This window comes from Bombyx mori, chromosome 19, assembly GCF_030269925.1.
Source record: "Bombyx mori chromosome 19, ASM3026992v2".
In the NCBI taxonomy this organism is placed as follows: Eukaryota; Metazoa; Arthropoda; class Insecta; order Lepidoptera; family Bombycidae; genus Bombyx; species Bombyx mori.
The window spans coordinates 3,424,864-3,440,330 of NC_085125.1; the positions used below are offsets into that span (position 1 = coordinate 3,424,864).

At 39.6% G+C, this 15,467-nt stretch overlaps 1 protein-coding gene across 1 annotated transcript in view; it reads right to left on the reverse strand.

Annotated features, from left to right (window-relative positions):
- Window positions 1-15,467, reverse strand: part of LOC105842591 (zinc finger SWIM domain-containing protein 4) — a 100,827-nt gene that overhangs the window by 24,626 nt on the left and 60,734 nt on the right. Inside the window, exon 2 of the mRNA XM_038017517.2 lies at window positions 2,678-2,771. Within this exon, the coding sequence (XP_037873445.1) occupies window positions 2,678-2,771 (94 nt within the window). The remainder of the gene's footprint in view (window positions 1-2,677; window positions 2,772-15,467) is intronic.

A 15,467-nucleotide genomic window follows, 5' to 3' on the forward strand; every position in this document is an offset into this window, starting at 1 on the left:
TTTTTTTATTGCTTAGATAGGTGGACGAGCTTACGGCCCACCTGGTGGCAAGTGGTTACCGAAGCCCTTAGACAACTACAACGTAAATACCACCACCCACATTGAGACATGAGTTCTAAGGTCTGACTTTTAACAGTACGACTGCCCCGCCTTTCAAACCGAAACACATTACTGCTTTAGGGCAGAAATAGGCCGGGCGGTGATACCTACCCGTGCGTATTTACAAGACGTCCTACCACCAGTTAAAGGTATGAAGGACTGCTTCGCGGAAGAAATTGCGGGATCTACCCATGCAGACACACAAATAGCCGCACCACAAGCAAAAATAGTTTCATCCGCGTATGACAATTGCGGTACTGTGCTTATTTTTTCACTATTTTAAATTTATGTCGTCTTTTTTATTTATATTTCTCCAAAACTAGAGGTCCCGCAGTAGTCGAAATTCGACTATAATTAATTGGAATTGTAAGTTTGTACACTATTATGATTGTATTTTATACTTCTATAATCACAAATTTCGCCAAGACTACACTATAAAAAATATTAACAAAGACAAACAATATTTAATCTATTCTCAATTTGACAACAGACGTCAAGAACAAAAGTTTGACAATAAATAGTATGCATGCGTGTGTGCGTCAAATACATGGTACGTAGTGTGTGTAATGTTTTCTTTATGGATTTAATGTATCTTTTATGCATTATTTAAAAAAAATATTAGCATTGTGCACTTCTTCTCTATATTCTCTATAAGTGTGGAAAATTTCATACTCCTCCGTCCGCGCAATTTTCGTTAAAAGGGATACAAAGTTTTTGCTTCACGTATTAATATATAGATATCCCTGTTTTATGATATTCTTTTCTAATCCTAAAAATCACTATTATGCTAAAGTTCAATAGCTTTTGTTCACTCATAAATCAATAACACTTGGCCTTTGCAAGACCTTTGCGTTGGCATTATGACTGTTGCAATGTTGCTGTTTAAATCGCGTTTAGTTTACAGGGTAGACAGTGCAATCTTGAAGTTCTTTGGTATTTAGAAGAATTTATGGGTTTCGTTAAAGCAAACAGATTTTTTTATTGCTTAAATTGTTGGACGAGCTCACAGCCTACCTGGTGTAAGTGGTTACTGGAGCCCATAGACATCTACAACGTAAATGCGCCATCCACCTTGCGCCAGATATAAGTTCTAAGGTCTCAAGTATAGTTACAACGGCTGCCCCACCTTTCAAACCGAAACGCATTACTTACTTCACGGCAGAAATAGGCAGGGTGGTGGTACATACCCGTGCGGACTCACAAGAGGTCCTAACCACCAGTAAATAATAGGACTCGTCTTTGAGCAGCGTTAGAACACAAAATGTGGAGGAGAAAGAGCCGGTTCCGTAAACTAAGGCTCGGCTAGGTTAGAAGACCAAGAGTGCTAAGCTTTGATTTGCTTTAAGAGCGGTTTGTGTAGTTGTGAACACTTTAATCTATTTTAGAGAATCGTATTTTACTGAAGCAGAAATTCAGGACAGTTTGATTGCTGCGACAGTCTTCATAATCATTTGTCACTACTTGACATGGATCAGTTTAGTACTATCTTTTTAAGTGACTTCCAAAATAGGACGAGTTATCATTTGGAGTGAATTTTTTAATGTAACCTGCCATGTTTATTCTAGAATATTAATACGTGAAGCAAAAACTTTGTATCCCTTCTTACGAAAATTGCGCGGACGGAGGAGTATGAAATTTTCCACACTTATAGAGAATATAGAGAAGAAGTGCACAATGTTAATATTTTTTTTAAATAATGCATAAAATATACATTAAATCAATAAAGAAAACGTTACACACACTACATACCAAGTATTTGACGCAACACACATGCATACTATTTATTGTCAAACTTTTGTTCTTGACGTCTGTTGTCAAATTGAGAATAGATTAAATATTGTTTGTCTTTGTTAATATTTTTTATAGTGTAGTCTTGGCGAAATTTGTGATTATAGAAGTATAAAATACAAAATAGTGTACAAACTTACAATTCCAATTAATTATAGTCGAATTTCGACTACTGCGGGACCTCTAGTTCTAGATAAATCGATTTTCATGTTTCTTTCTTTGTTGGAAAACAGGTGATTATCGTGTGGTTTCATTAAAATTTTATCATGATCTGACTAATAGTCTTTGTTATATCCTATAATAATGCATATTTAATTAACTTCGACTACTATAGATGGTTTTGTCATTTTACTTTGTTAAAGCCGGGTTTTCTTTTTTTGTTATCATAAAAAATTATATTATTATTACGTATCTCATAACTATCATTAAAATCATAGACCTCTTCGATTTGAAAATTAATTTTAATAAAACATTCAATTCCAACTCTCGTTCTTTTTTTACGGTTTTTTTATGGCATTAACAGGTGGACGAGCACACAGCCCACCTGTGTGTTAAGTGGTTACCGGAGCCCATAGACATCTACAATGTAAATGCCGCCACCCACATTGAGACATGAGTTCTAAGGACTCACTATAGTTACAACGGCTGCCCCGCCCTTCAAACCTAAACCCATTACTGCTTCACGGCAAAAATAGCCAGGTGGTACCTACCCGTGCGGACTCATAAAACGTCCTACCACCAGTACGATGAGCGTCGGTTATAGTTATCAAAAAAATTAAATTATTTGTACCTGTCAAAAGAAACTGTGACCCTGAACAGCCGTTCCGGTTCTGAGCAGGGAGGAACTGCCGCCGGTGCCCGCACCACCCCACTTAGATGGAAACCTGAAAATAAAATTCAATTTGTATTTCTTTTAGGTTATGTTTAATTTTACATTATTCTCCCACTTCCTACATACATCATTCAAATGTTTACATATTTTGCTCAATTCCTCCTGTTCCATTTCTAATAGCTTGTTTGTTCTGTAAATTGTATTTTTACACGAGTAGTTCGATTGTTTTTAATGTCGAAAAATATTATATAATAATACAAGCTGGCCCGGCAAACTTTGTTTTGCCAATATAAATTATTTCTAGGAAAGATAAATAGCCTAGATACCGACTGCAGCGCCATCTGCCAGGCGGATTCGTGAATCTAAACCATCCAGGGTGCCATCCAAACGCATACAAAAAAAATCATTCAAATCTGTCCAGCCGTTTAGGAGGAGTTCAGTGACAAACATACGCACAGAAGAAATAAACGAATATAAAGATTATGAGGGATTTTGTATTGAGGGCGATTAAAACTCTTATTACGATTCAATTTTTACTGTCAATATACAATTCATATTTCGAATATTACAATTTTTCTTTCTTCTTCATGTCACCAATTTTTTTTTATTCTTCGTAGGCAAACGAGCATACGGCATACGGCCTAACTGATTGTTTACCGACGCTCATGGACATCAGCAACGCCAGGGGCAGAGCCAAGCCGCTCCTTACCGTTAAGCCGATGTTTCAGATAGAATTACGCACTTACGGTCTATCTTGTGTTAAGTAGTTACCGGAGCCCATAGACATTCACTACGTGCCTATGCTTCCCGCCTTGAGATCACCTTTTAAATGCAAACGCATTAGTGCTTCACGGCAGAAATAGGCGGGGTGGTGGTACCTACCCGATAGAACTCTCAACCTGTCCCCCTACCAACAGTACCACAGTATTCCTGATACATCAACGAGACTTGAAAAATGCGATTCTTAAATGTAACTATACTGTAACTATACTTGAGACCTTAGAACTTATACCCCAAGGTGGGTGGCGGATTTACGTTGCAGATGTCTATGGGCTCCAGTAACCACTTAACACCGGGTGCGCTGTAAGCTCGTCCGGCTATCAGAGCAATAAAAAATAATAATAAAAAAAACGTAAAAGTAGTTTAAAATGATTATGTAACACGTTCATCAATGTAGCTTCGGATATTCCGAATACCTATTTCCTTTTCCGATATGACGTCACATCGTAAAAGCGGTGCTCGAACACGTACGGCGGTATTACGATTCTAAAACTGTTCATATTTTCTAAATAAATCGATTGAAATCGTTGAAATTTACAAAATAAATCGATTGTGGAATTCTACCTTGTGCTGTTACAAAGTTTCTTAAGCGAACTCGAATAGAGGAAGAAACTGTGGTGGTAGGAACTCTTGTGGGTCAGCGCGGGTAGGTGCCACCACTCCGCCTATTGCTGCCGTGAAGCCGTAATACGTTTCGGTTTGAAGGGTAGGGCAGCCGTTTAACTATACTTTTTTTTATGATTGAAAGATTACTGGTGGCCCGAAGGCCTTTCTAGTTTCAGCAGGATAGGTGGACGAGCAAAGGCTCAGATAGGAGGGGTGGGATTTGCTAACAACTGCCTGAGCGCCTCCAAAGGAGACCTAACAATTGAAGAGCAATTACTTCGCGAATGAATCTACTACCGGATCAATATATCTATACTGAGACCTTAGATCTTATATCTCAAGGTGGGTGGCACATTTACGTTGTAGATGTCTATGGGCTCCAATAACCACTTAACACCAGGTGGACTGTGAGCTCTTCCACCCATCTAAGCGATAAAATAAAAAAGTTTTTTAATTATTCCATCGATAAGCTATGTGGCACAGTGACTTGGAGAGTTTTGACCTTTGAAGCGAGTTGTCTCCAACTTTCGCGGTTTTAATATAGTCTCACGCGAGTTATTGATGTGGGGCTCAAGAAGGTTACCGTCGTGACCAACCTGGACAGACCAACCAACCAGCCGAAGAGAAAACTGGACCATGAATATCGCACTTCGATCTTTCGTATTGTTATAATTTTGGCATTTGTTTTAATTCCAAGTAGCTCATTCGTTGTAACAATTCGTAAAGTATTGAACGCCAGACTAGAGACCATGCTTACACCAGTGGACCGCAGCGGACACCCTGTAACCCCCAATAATTCAGATCCGGGGGGTCGCGACTAACACCATATATCTGCCATTTGATATCTCTCGGAAAGTAATGAGTGATCACTGGTTCCGTAAATCGCCCATTATTTTCTGATAATATTTTTGCGAAAAAACGATTTTTAAATGATTTTTGAAATCATTGGCGGCTAAGGGAAAGTATGCCGTGTACACATGGTGTCCATCATGGCATTCATCGTGTTAATAAATAACTGACTTTAAAAACTTTTTGCGACAGATTTTTGTATAACTATAATAACTTAAGTTATAAATAAAACTTAGATTATAAGTTTATAATATAACTCTATATAGATACCGGTTAGCTTTCTTGGCTGATGTTTGATTTAATTTTTGATGCCAACGCTACCAAAATTTATTGGACAACATGCCAGGCCAATTTTAAGATTTCCTACAAACTTCTATTCTATTTATGGAAAATAAGCACGTCGACTTTTATGTGTATAGATAAATAAAACTTATACATATATAATAATAAGCCTTAGAACCTTGTGTAACCATGTGTAACATTCATTCTATTCTTCATGTATTCTATAATATTTGTATTCAAAGTTTTCGATTTTACACAAAATGGCTGACATTTTGATTTATGAATTATTTAGTTTGTCTATCATTTTAATCCGATTAATTTAAAATATAACTTATTAGCTGTTCGGTGACATAAAAGAAACGCGCTCTACATGTATGCAGGTCAATTTAAATTCAAATAATAATTATCTCGGACCGTGAGAAAAAACCTATAAAGACTTTCGACTTCCTTAAGAAGCCAATATACATTCGCTCGTATGCTTTTAACAAGAAAAAAAGTTAATATAAGAAAAGTTGTTTTCTTAGTTATTGAAGTATTCGAAGTCTTGCATTTTCGCCAGCTTACAATGTTCTGCTTTTATAGTTTTAATTTTTTTTTTCGTCTTGTGATTTTTATTACTTAAGGTATGGGCGTTTTTTTTAAAGTTAATAATCGTAGCGGATAATTTGTTGCGGTTATATCTGTGCTACATTAATATTGCGATTTCAGTTTAAATAAAATAAAACAAAAACTTCAAAACCGCAGAAGTTTCTCAGTGCAGGTAGCCGTGCTGATTTCTATAAGCGACAATAACCACTTACTAAAAGCGTATCGCATCCGTTTTAGAAACAAATAGTTGGCTTCAATTATGAACACATTTTCTCATATAATATTATAGTTCGAAAGCAATTGATTTCGATTCGTCAAGCCTTGAAATTCAAACGCCCCTACATTGTAAAGCCATGTTTCTTTACATAAAAAAAAAAAAACAAAGAACGGAATGGATGTTCCAAATTTGAACTCAATACCGCCTTTTTTCATTATTTGTCATGCCGCCATATAATTAAACAGAGCACTAGTGCTTTATTCCATTTATTTAACAATAACGCAACTTTCGCACTTATTAAGTCATATCGAATTGCGACACGAAAATAATTCATTTTCAATCACACAAACAGAATAAAAAATCGTAACGTAGTATTTTAAAAGCAATTATCGATAATCGTCAGCGGGGAACGAATTTCTACATAGATTTTTTTATTCAATAAAACACAATCGATTACTCAACTTTGCTAGAGTACGCGTTGAAAAGCAGGTCGATCGCGTTCCAGCGCAGCGTCGACTTTGTGACAATAAAAGATTTTAAGAAAACGTAAAAAAATAATAATTTTAAACCTTATTTTAGTTTACGAAATATTCATGCGACATTAATAGTTGTATTATTATATATAGTGTTTAGTGACTGTTGTTTGTTTGTTCGTTTTTTTTTTGTTGGAATGAAGTATTTTGATAGCGTATGTATATGTGTGAATACTGATGCTGACTTGTAGTTTGAAATGGGTTTGAAACCAATGTTTTAGTAAAATAAATATTTTAAGACACTTTAAAGTATTTTTTTTTTTTTTTTTTGGTCAGGAGGAAATCGCCGGACTTCCGCCCTCCCCTGGGGATGAAGGGCGGGGTATGTCGGAGTCGAACTGACTAAAACCTCCTGTCGCTCAACAACCCGCGTCCGAACCTCGCATGAGACAGAACCCATGAAAAGGCAAGAGGGGGAAAGTGAAGCGTTTAGTGCGGAGCACATCTCTCCCATCACCCTCCCCCTCGGGACGCCGGACCGGTGGTCGTCGGCGCCACGACCACCAGCCCTCTCGGTCGGCAGGCTATCCGGAGCCCGCCTAGATGGCGCCGGTTAGAATGGGTTATCCTACGGAATACCCCGCTGGATCAAAACCAGCGTGGGTCGAGGATAGCCGGCCTTCCATCACCCGGATGCTCTTGCGTAAAACGCGTGCAGAGCAGCTTGCACGTCGTCTTCTTAGGCCCCCTTTGCCGGTCCCCAGACCGACGTGTAAAGGGGACCCGAAACACTTAGAGGGCCAGGGCTTGGGCGATATCCGCCTCCCTGGCCCCCGCTCGACGGCGGCGGGCTTGCGCGTCTCTCACGCGCCCCGCCGCCTCCTTCTGCGAGATGGTGCACTCGCAGAAGTCGAGCATCGCCTTCCACGACTCGTCGTCGCCGAGCATCGATGCCACAACACTCGGCAACGACAAGTCGTTTCCTATTCTTGCGACGAGGACACGGCGCCACCCCTCCCATGCGGGGCAGGCAACGAGCGTGTGCTCTGCCGTGTCCAAGTCGCAACCACAATGGTGGCACTCTGCCGTCGGCTCGGCTCTGATCCGGTGCAGGAACTCACCGAAGCAACCATGCCCAGTGAGCACCTGCGTGAGCCGGAAAGTGAGGCGTCCTCTGTCACGATTCGTCCAGTCCACAAGGACTGGGCGAATCGCCTCGACGGTCCTACGACCAGCCGAAGGATCGGCCAGCCGCCTGGACCATGATTCCAGCACGGACCGCCGAGATTGGGCCCTCCGCGCTCTGACCACACTGGGGCTGGGGCGCGCCACGCCCCGGGCACGAAAGTCAGCCCGCCACTGATAGTCAGCGGCGAGCGCCTCCGCTTCCAGAACCCAAGGCGGCGTCCCAGCCAGTACACACGCCGCCTCGAAGGAGATGGTGCGATAGCCGCGGATGACCCTGACCGCGATGGTGCGTTGCGGCCGTTGCAGCAACTTTGCTACCCCCACGGCCAGGGACTGGCCCCACACGGGCGCCCCGTATAGGGCCATTGACCGCACCACCCCTGTATAGAGACGGCGCGTCACCTGGTCAGGCCCCCCGACGTTGGGCAGAAGCCGGCTTAACGCGCCGGCCACCCCCAACAAACGAGGGACCAGATTCTGAAAGTGACTTTAAAGTATAAAGTGTTTTTTTTTTATTTTCCGTATAGTCAGACTAACATACGGCCCACCTGATGGTAAGTGGTTACTGTCGCCCATGGACTTCAGCAATGCCAGGGGCAGAGCCAAGCCGCTGCCTACCGTTAAGTACTCTCCACAAGCCTCGTTTGAAGAAGGATAGACAAATATTGTAATGTTCACACCGCTAACGAAAATAATAATATTTCTTTTAAGCCTAAAGTGAGGTCGCACTACTAAAAATGCAATATAGGCTTGAAAATTGCGAAGTGTAAAACCTATAAAAGATATTATAATGTGAACCGCATTACAATACATTAGAGTTCGAAATTGCATATAAAAATCTTTGCTTATCGTTTCTTTTGAATCGGTACACGAAGATATTTTTTTTCTAAAATACCGGTACAGCTGCAGTCTATTGATTTTTTTCACTAGTGGCATTATGATTTGAGAATCAAGTTTTTTTTAAGTCTTTTTTATTGCTTAGATGGTTGGACGAGCTCACAGCCCACCTGGTGTTAAGTGGTTACTGGAGCCCATAGACATCTACGACGTAAATGCACCATCCACCTTGAGATATCAGTTCTAAGGTCTCAGTATAGTTACAACGGCTGCCCCACCCTTCAAACCGAAACGCATTACTGCTTCACGGCAGAAATAGGTAGGGTGGTGGTATCTACCCGCGCGGACTCACAAGAGGTCCTACCACCAGTAAGTCCGCCTTCAAACTGTACGAATGTTCACTTCGGAGAAACTGCACAGCCTAAAGACCAAACACCAGTAGTCTTTCAGAGCACGCAAGGCTTCTAAGCTACTAATCCCACTATATGAAATATGATGTATGTTTTTATATTTAACTAGCTGAGTCCCGCGATATTATCCGCGAGTATTGTCGTACCGCGGGTAACGCCGCACGGCCAAGCTAGTCTAAAAAAAGTTGCCTAAGTTACTCCTTATATCATCAGCTACCTATCTAAACAATAAAAAAACCACTTCATTTCTATACTCAAACTCTACTCTCACATATTCTCTCTCACACAATCCATCCACGTCTTTTTAAGATGCCCCTTCCTATAATCTATAAATGTTGTCACTATCTCTATTGTACATACAAAATTCAAATTTAAAGTTTCAATTATCAAACGGCAAATTCACGGATATTTGATCATATCGCGTCTATAATTCTTGATTTTTATGTTTCGTGATTACAACATCCCATTGCGGCATTAAAAATGGAGGGTACTAGTGACGTGCCACAGTAGAACTCACGGCTTGTTGTTTTTTTATCGCGTCGTGATCCGAACACGTCCGCAGTCACGGACGCACGCTGAGTTCAAATCTCAGTTATATAGATCGATTTCGAAATGAGTTTTCTCACGATTGATAACTCTGGGCGACGGATAAAAATCGGTCAGTGACGTCATAAGAGACTCTGGTTAGCAGAGCGGTATGTCTTACCGCAGATTGGCAATCTCATAGCTATAATTTTTTTCGTAAAACACGCGTCTCTGTATATCTGTGGGAAGTTTTTACGACAAAGTATAGATCTTCCACCGAGCGAGTGATATTGCTCGGTAGAGAGACGGTCCTAATGTTGTTTTTTCTTTCTTTTCTACCTAAGCTGATATCCTTGAGAGGCTATTTCAGCATAACCTTAACTAGTAGGTGAGCTCACGGGGCTCAAACCTGACGACGTTGCTAACACGAACCCTAGCAAGAGCCGTGCTTCGCAGAATCTGCCACCGGATCGGAAACGCGACCCACTGAGAGGATCCGGCGAGAAACTCAGTGGGCGTCCTAATGTTGTTGGTCGTAACTTTTATGTATGGAAAATTATCTTGAGAATGTCGTAAGCGAGATTCAGGCACTTGCCAAATATTTTGTGTTCTGTGATGGCCACCGCCACATATCGATGTTTAATAAAATATTAAATTGACCCTTTAATTGCAAACCAAACTAACAATTTTAGCCTTTTTTTTAACCTGTTGATGTTGTAGTTATAAAACTATCGGTTCACGGTACGTGTGTCATACGGAGACACCATTTCAGCGTCACCTTAACTAGTAGGTGAGCGCACGGGCTCTAACCTGACGACATACGACGGAGCAAAGCCGCGGTCGCTCGAAGCAAATCTAGTCGGATCCCCGGGATCCACTCTCAATGCTTTTAGGTCCCTCAAGTACCAGCCACCGTCCGACGAGTGAACTAACCCATAAACATCTCACTGAGTTTCTCGCCGGATCTTCTCAGTGGGTCGCGATTCCGAACCGGTGGTAAATTCTGCGAAGCGCTGCTCTTGCTAGGGCTAGTGTTAGCAAATTCTCTCAGGTCGAGCCCGTGAGCTCACCTACCCGTCCGACCGTATCTGGAATAGCCCCCAATACTACTACCAAATATGTAGGGGGAAAAAAGCGGGTACTTACAGCTGTGGAATACTTTCAAACGTCATTTGACGGGCACGTCACACCTCTAACTACTCTAATGTAATCAATGTTTAACAGTTTGCAACGCTTAGTTTTCTAAAAAGAAAAAAAAACGTAAACAGCTGATTAAGCTCTTATAAAAATAAATAGGTAACAATAGAGGGCCTTGACCCCGCCATTGACCTGGATTACGGAATCGTGTCATGTTACGTCACTAGCTACAGTCGAGAGCAGTCGGCTGTACCTACCTACCTAGTTGTATACAAAATTATTACGATTCGTACTTCATGTACAGACGAGCACAAAACAGTATTCGGTACTGATGAGAACAAACGCGAACACTGAGAGATTCGTTAAAAGTTTTTAAATATTATTCAACTGATTTTTATTTTCTCGAACTTTCTTGAATAGACCAAGAAAGGACAACTGCAGTTCTTGCTGAAAATATATGTGTATGTAAAAATTCGAAACGTTTCGAATTCGTTATCCCAAAACTGGATATATTTTTTCGTCTTTAGGTTGAATATGGAATGTAAAAAAAATATATCTTAGTTTCATTAAAATAAATATGGGTTTAATAGCTTACTAGCGACCTCGCTTCGCTTCGGAAACTGTAATTTATTATTGATTTCTCCACTATTTAATGCATGTTATTATACATATAAACTTTCCTCTTCGATCACTATCTATTAAAAAAAACCGCATCAAAATCCGTTGCGTAGTTTTAAAGATTTAAGCATACATAGGGACAGATATAGGGACAGAGAAAGCGACTATGTAGTGATTTTGCATGATTTTCGAATTTTCCTAATACATACTAAGAAACAATGCAGTGGTTTATTTAGATCAGGTATAAATATAACGTTATTATCCTATGAAAAGAAAACATGAGATTGTAACTTCGCGAAGAAAAGCTAGTCCGTGTTTCGTCTTGTCAGGTGTTAGTTTTTTTTCCCGCATAAATAAGCAAACGGGATCTAGTGAGAACGGCCATCTTGATTTTTTTCATATCGGCACGCGTGATTGCTTCTCTAGTACCAGTAATGTGTTCTTGGTGCGAGTTTTTAACTTCTCGATAGCGTAAAGTTAACTCAAATTCGTATGGAGTTGGAACAGTTTCCCTAGCGGCAAACGAAGGGAAGTTGTTCCTACAAATTTGAGTTAACTTTTACGCGATCGAAAAGTTAAAAAAACTCGCACTAAGCACACTGATGGGCCCAGTTCAGGAGATACGCTTCTAGACATGAAAATAATATGAGAATACTAGGATGTTGGTTCATAAGCGATATATGATAAAATACCTTGCATACAACTTTTGAGTGTTAATATCTTATCGAATCAAACTAGTAACTCATTGAGATAGTAACTGGGGGCCGCTTACAAAAAATAAATTAAAAAAAAACTCACCGCGTTCATTGTAATAACTTCTGTTAACGATTGCATTAAATATTCAAAGTTTTTTAACTTTTAATTACCACATACCATGTTTCAATTAAAATACATGTTCTCTTGTCGATCTTAAGCCTTCGTCAAACAGAACGCGTACTTAACGCGCGTCAGAGCGCTAAACTAACGCCGCGATATGACGCCGAGATGTGTTGTACTACTATGGTAATATACTGTCAAACAGCGCCGCGGCAGAGCGTTGCGTACTTATAGCGCTGGGGCTCTGTGTGACGGTATGTTACCACAGTAGTACATCACATCACGGCGTCATAGCGCGGCGTCAGTTTAGCGCTCTAACGCGCGCTAATTACGCGTTCTGTTTGACGAAGCCTTTACTTGGCTTTGGTGATCGTGCGTACGTATTAACACGTATGTTTATGTTAATACGGGCACCGCTTTATAAATATGTTAATATATTAATTTGTATATATACGTAATCAAGACAGTTTATCTTCTATTTTATTTTAACGAAAAATGCTTGTTTATTTCTTTTATGCGTTTCGATGAAGTAGCGAATCCGTTTAATTTTTTTTTTCAGCAATATTTTTTGGAACGAAGTTCCTTAAGGGACGATGCGGAGGGGTACTCTAACCGGGAAAAAACGTCCGTAACGTAAGATTGTTATTAGTAATGCACACAGTGTACGATTTAGCTTTGTAATAACGTACAAATTAGTAATGCACACAGTGTACGACATAACTTCGTAATAATGTACAAAAATAACATATTTACTCTTATGCAAACAACCGTGAATGAAGTGTACCACAATAAGTTCGCACGTTACCGAATGACCGTGGGTTGTTGCGAAACCTCCAGTTTTATTTTCTTCATATCTCGAATAGAACTTAAAATTAATATTTTTATAATAAGGAACTTCGTTCCTATCCGGTGTCCCACGACACCACACATCTTTTTTTATTTATATATACCTATACTGATAGCCTTGAAAGGCTATATCAGCGTTACTCTAGCGTGTAACGGTGTAAGTGAGCTTTCGGGGCTCAGACCAGGAGGTGTTAACAAAACTGGCTCTAGCAAGAGCCGTGCTTCGCAGAATCTACCACCGCATCAGAAAGAGCGACCCACTGAGAAGATCCGGCAAGAAACTCAGTGGGCTCTTCAACAACACTTATCTGCCTGATATATTGTCAGCAGTAGTGAAAAGTTCGCATTTCTGTATTGTCACTTCATAACTAAAATAGTGGTATTTGATTTAAAGCAGAGATAGTGCCTAATGAACGAGATGACGACATAACACCATCTCTCTCTCTCTAGGTATCTCAATTAATTAAGATTAAACACCCTTCTTCCTTTGTTCATAGAAGACATCCTTATCTGCCCAGAAAAGGTCTAGTATTGCATTTTATATTTAACTGCTTAATACCAGATTGACTTCCTTATTATCATTTTACATAATATGTTATCTTAAATCTATACCATCAAAACGATTTTCAATTTGAATAGTTTGCACGTGATTTGCTTATAAAAATCAATACCTACAGAATATATTTACAGAAAAAAAAAACTATGAAAATATTGTATGTATATCACTAGTAGCCATGATTGTGACAGTTGCAAACTGAATCTAGAAACTGCGTTCGAAAACTGCCCGAAACCGGTTATAATTGGTTTAAAACGCAATACATAAATCTGTGCATAATACCGGAGCGCTTTTCGTTTTTATTTACGACTGTACTGGTATCACGTACAGCCCGGTTATAATTCTTGTACGCGATTGTACTTTTTTCTTTATTGTTCATTTTAATGTGTAAGGTTTTTTTTTGTTTTATTGTTAGGGTGGATTTTATAATAGTCAATTTAGCCGTATTATTGTAGGTTTTTTTTTTCGTACTAATTATCTGATTGTTGATTTTCTGGAGGTAAAGCGATTTGCGAATGAGATGTACCTAACCTAAATATCAGCCCGCTGAGTTTCTCGCCGGATCTTCTCAGCGGGTCGCGATTCCGATCCGGTAGTAGATTCATTCTCAAAACAGCTAATCTTGAGTTGCTAGGTCTCCTTCGGAGGCGCTCGGGTAGCTGTTAGTAAATCCCACCCCTCCTGGCTGAGCCCTTGCTCGCCCGTCGTTTCTGGTGAAACTGGAAAGGCCTCCGGGCCACCAGGAATACCTCAATCACAAAAAAAAGAATGAGTTTTTGTTACAACTACCTTTATTTTCTTAATGTTACGTTTTTCATTAGGCAAGCCTCTAAGTAGAATAACGGAGAGGATCATCAAAACCAAGATCGATTTTGACCGATCCAATAAAAATATATGTACAATCCAATAAATACGCGTGCCGACCTCGTTTGGATTATCGCTAAACTAAACAAAATATGATTGTTATAAGCTGTGTGGGCGCCAAATATCCTACGTACGTACAAACTACAAAACTGACGCGGACAAGCGCAGACCACGAACAAACAAAGAAACACACATATTAATATACATATAAGTATGAGAAGATTCTTGCGTGTAAATGTACGTGCTCAATCTCGAACCTACGATCCGGTGATTAGGCCAACACGTGTGACACCGCACAGCCAACTGACAAAAGAGATAACATCGAGTGTTATTTTTAATTTGTTAATTGATAACAATATAACCCTATTTATAAACACAATGTTTAGTACAAGTGGCCTACTTTGAGATGTGTGTGTGTGAGTGTACGAGAGTGGAACACGTTTCCTGATTTGACTGCCCGTGGACACATTGAGAGATGAAATTTAATTAATTTTTTTTTAATATTTTTACTTTGTAATATTCGTAAACTATGCGAGGTGAAACTAGATATTTCTTCAGATTAATTAGGAACTATTTATACACAATATTTATATGTATAATTTATAGTATGGGTTTGCTTAAATGTTAAGTTTTTTATGTATCAATATAAAGAGTTGAAGTGACTAGTTAGCTACTATTTTGATTTTGTTGATACCCAATACAGAAATACAGAGACAGTAAATGTGTACTTTATTTGAGAATTTTTCCAATATTTATTACATCAATTATATATAGTACATTTGAAAAACTTAACTCTCGTTCAACTTTGGTGGTTTTTTTGGCTCCTTTCACCATTCTCCTGCACTACACCAAAAAGCTTAGGATTTTTTGTGGGGGTATTCCCATACTTTTTTTACATACGCCAACGCATATCTTCGTATTCAAGATTTTAATGTATCATCATACAATTCTTAAATCATAATTATTAATTATTTACATTTGGTGAATTTGCTTAATAAATAAAAATATTGTTTTTGAATTACTGCTCTCAGTGTGCCCACTGCACGTCGGGACGTTCGTTGTCTACGAAGACCGGTTTGTTTACATTATGTTTTGTATGTGTGCGCACAATACGCCTGTGTGCTCATCTCTACGTCACCACAAGCTATGTTTACAA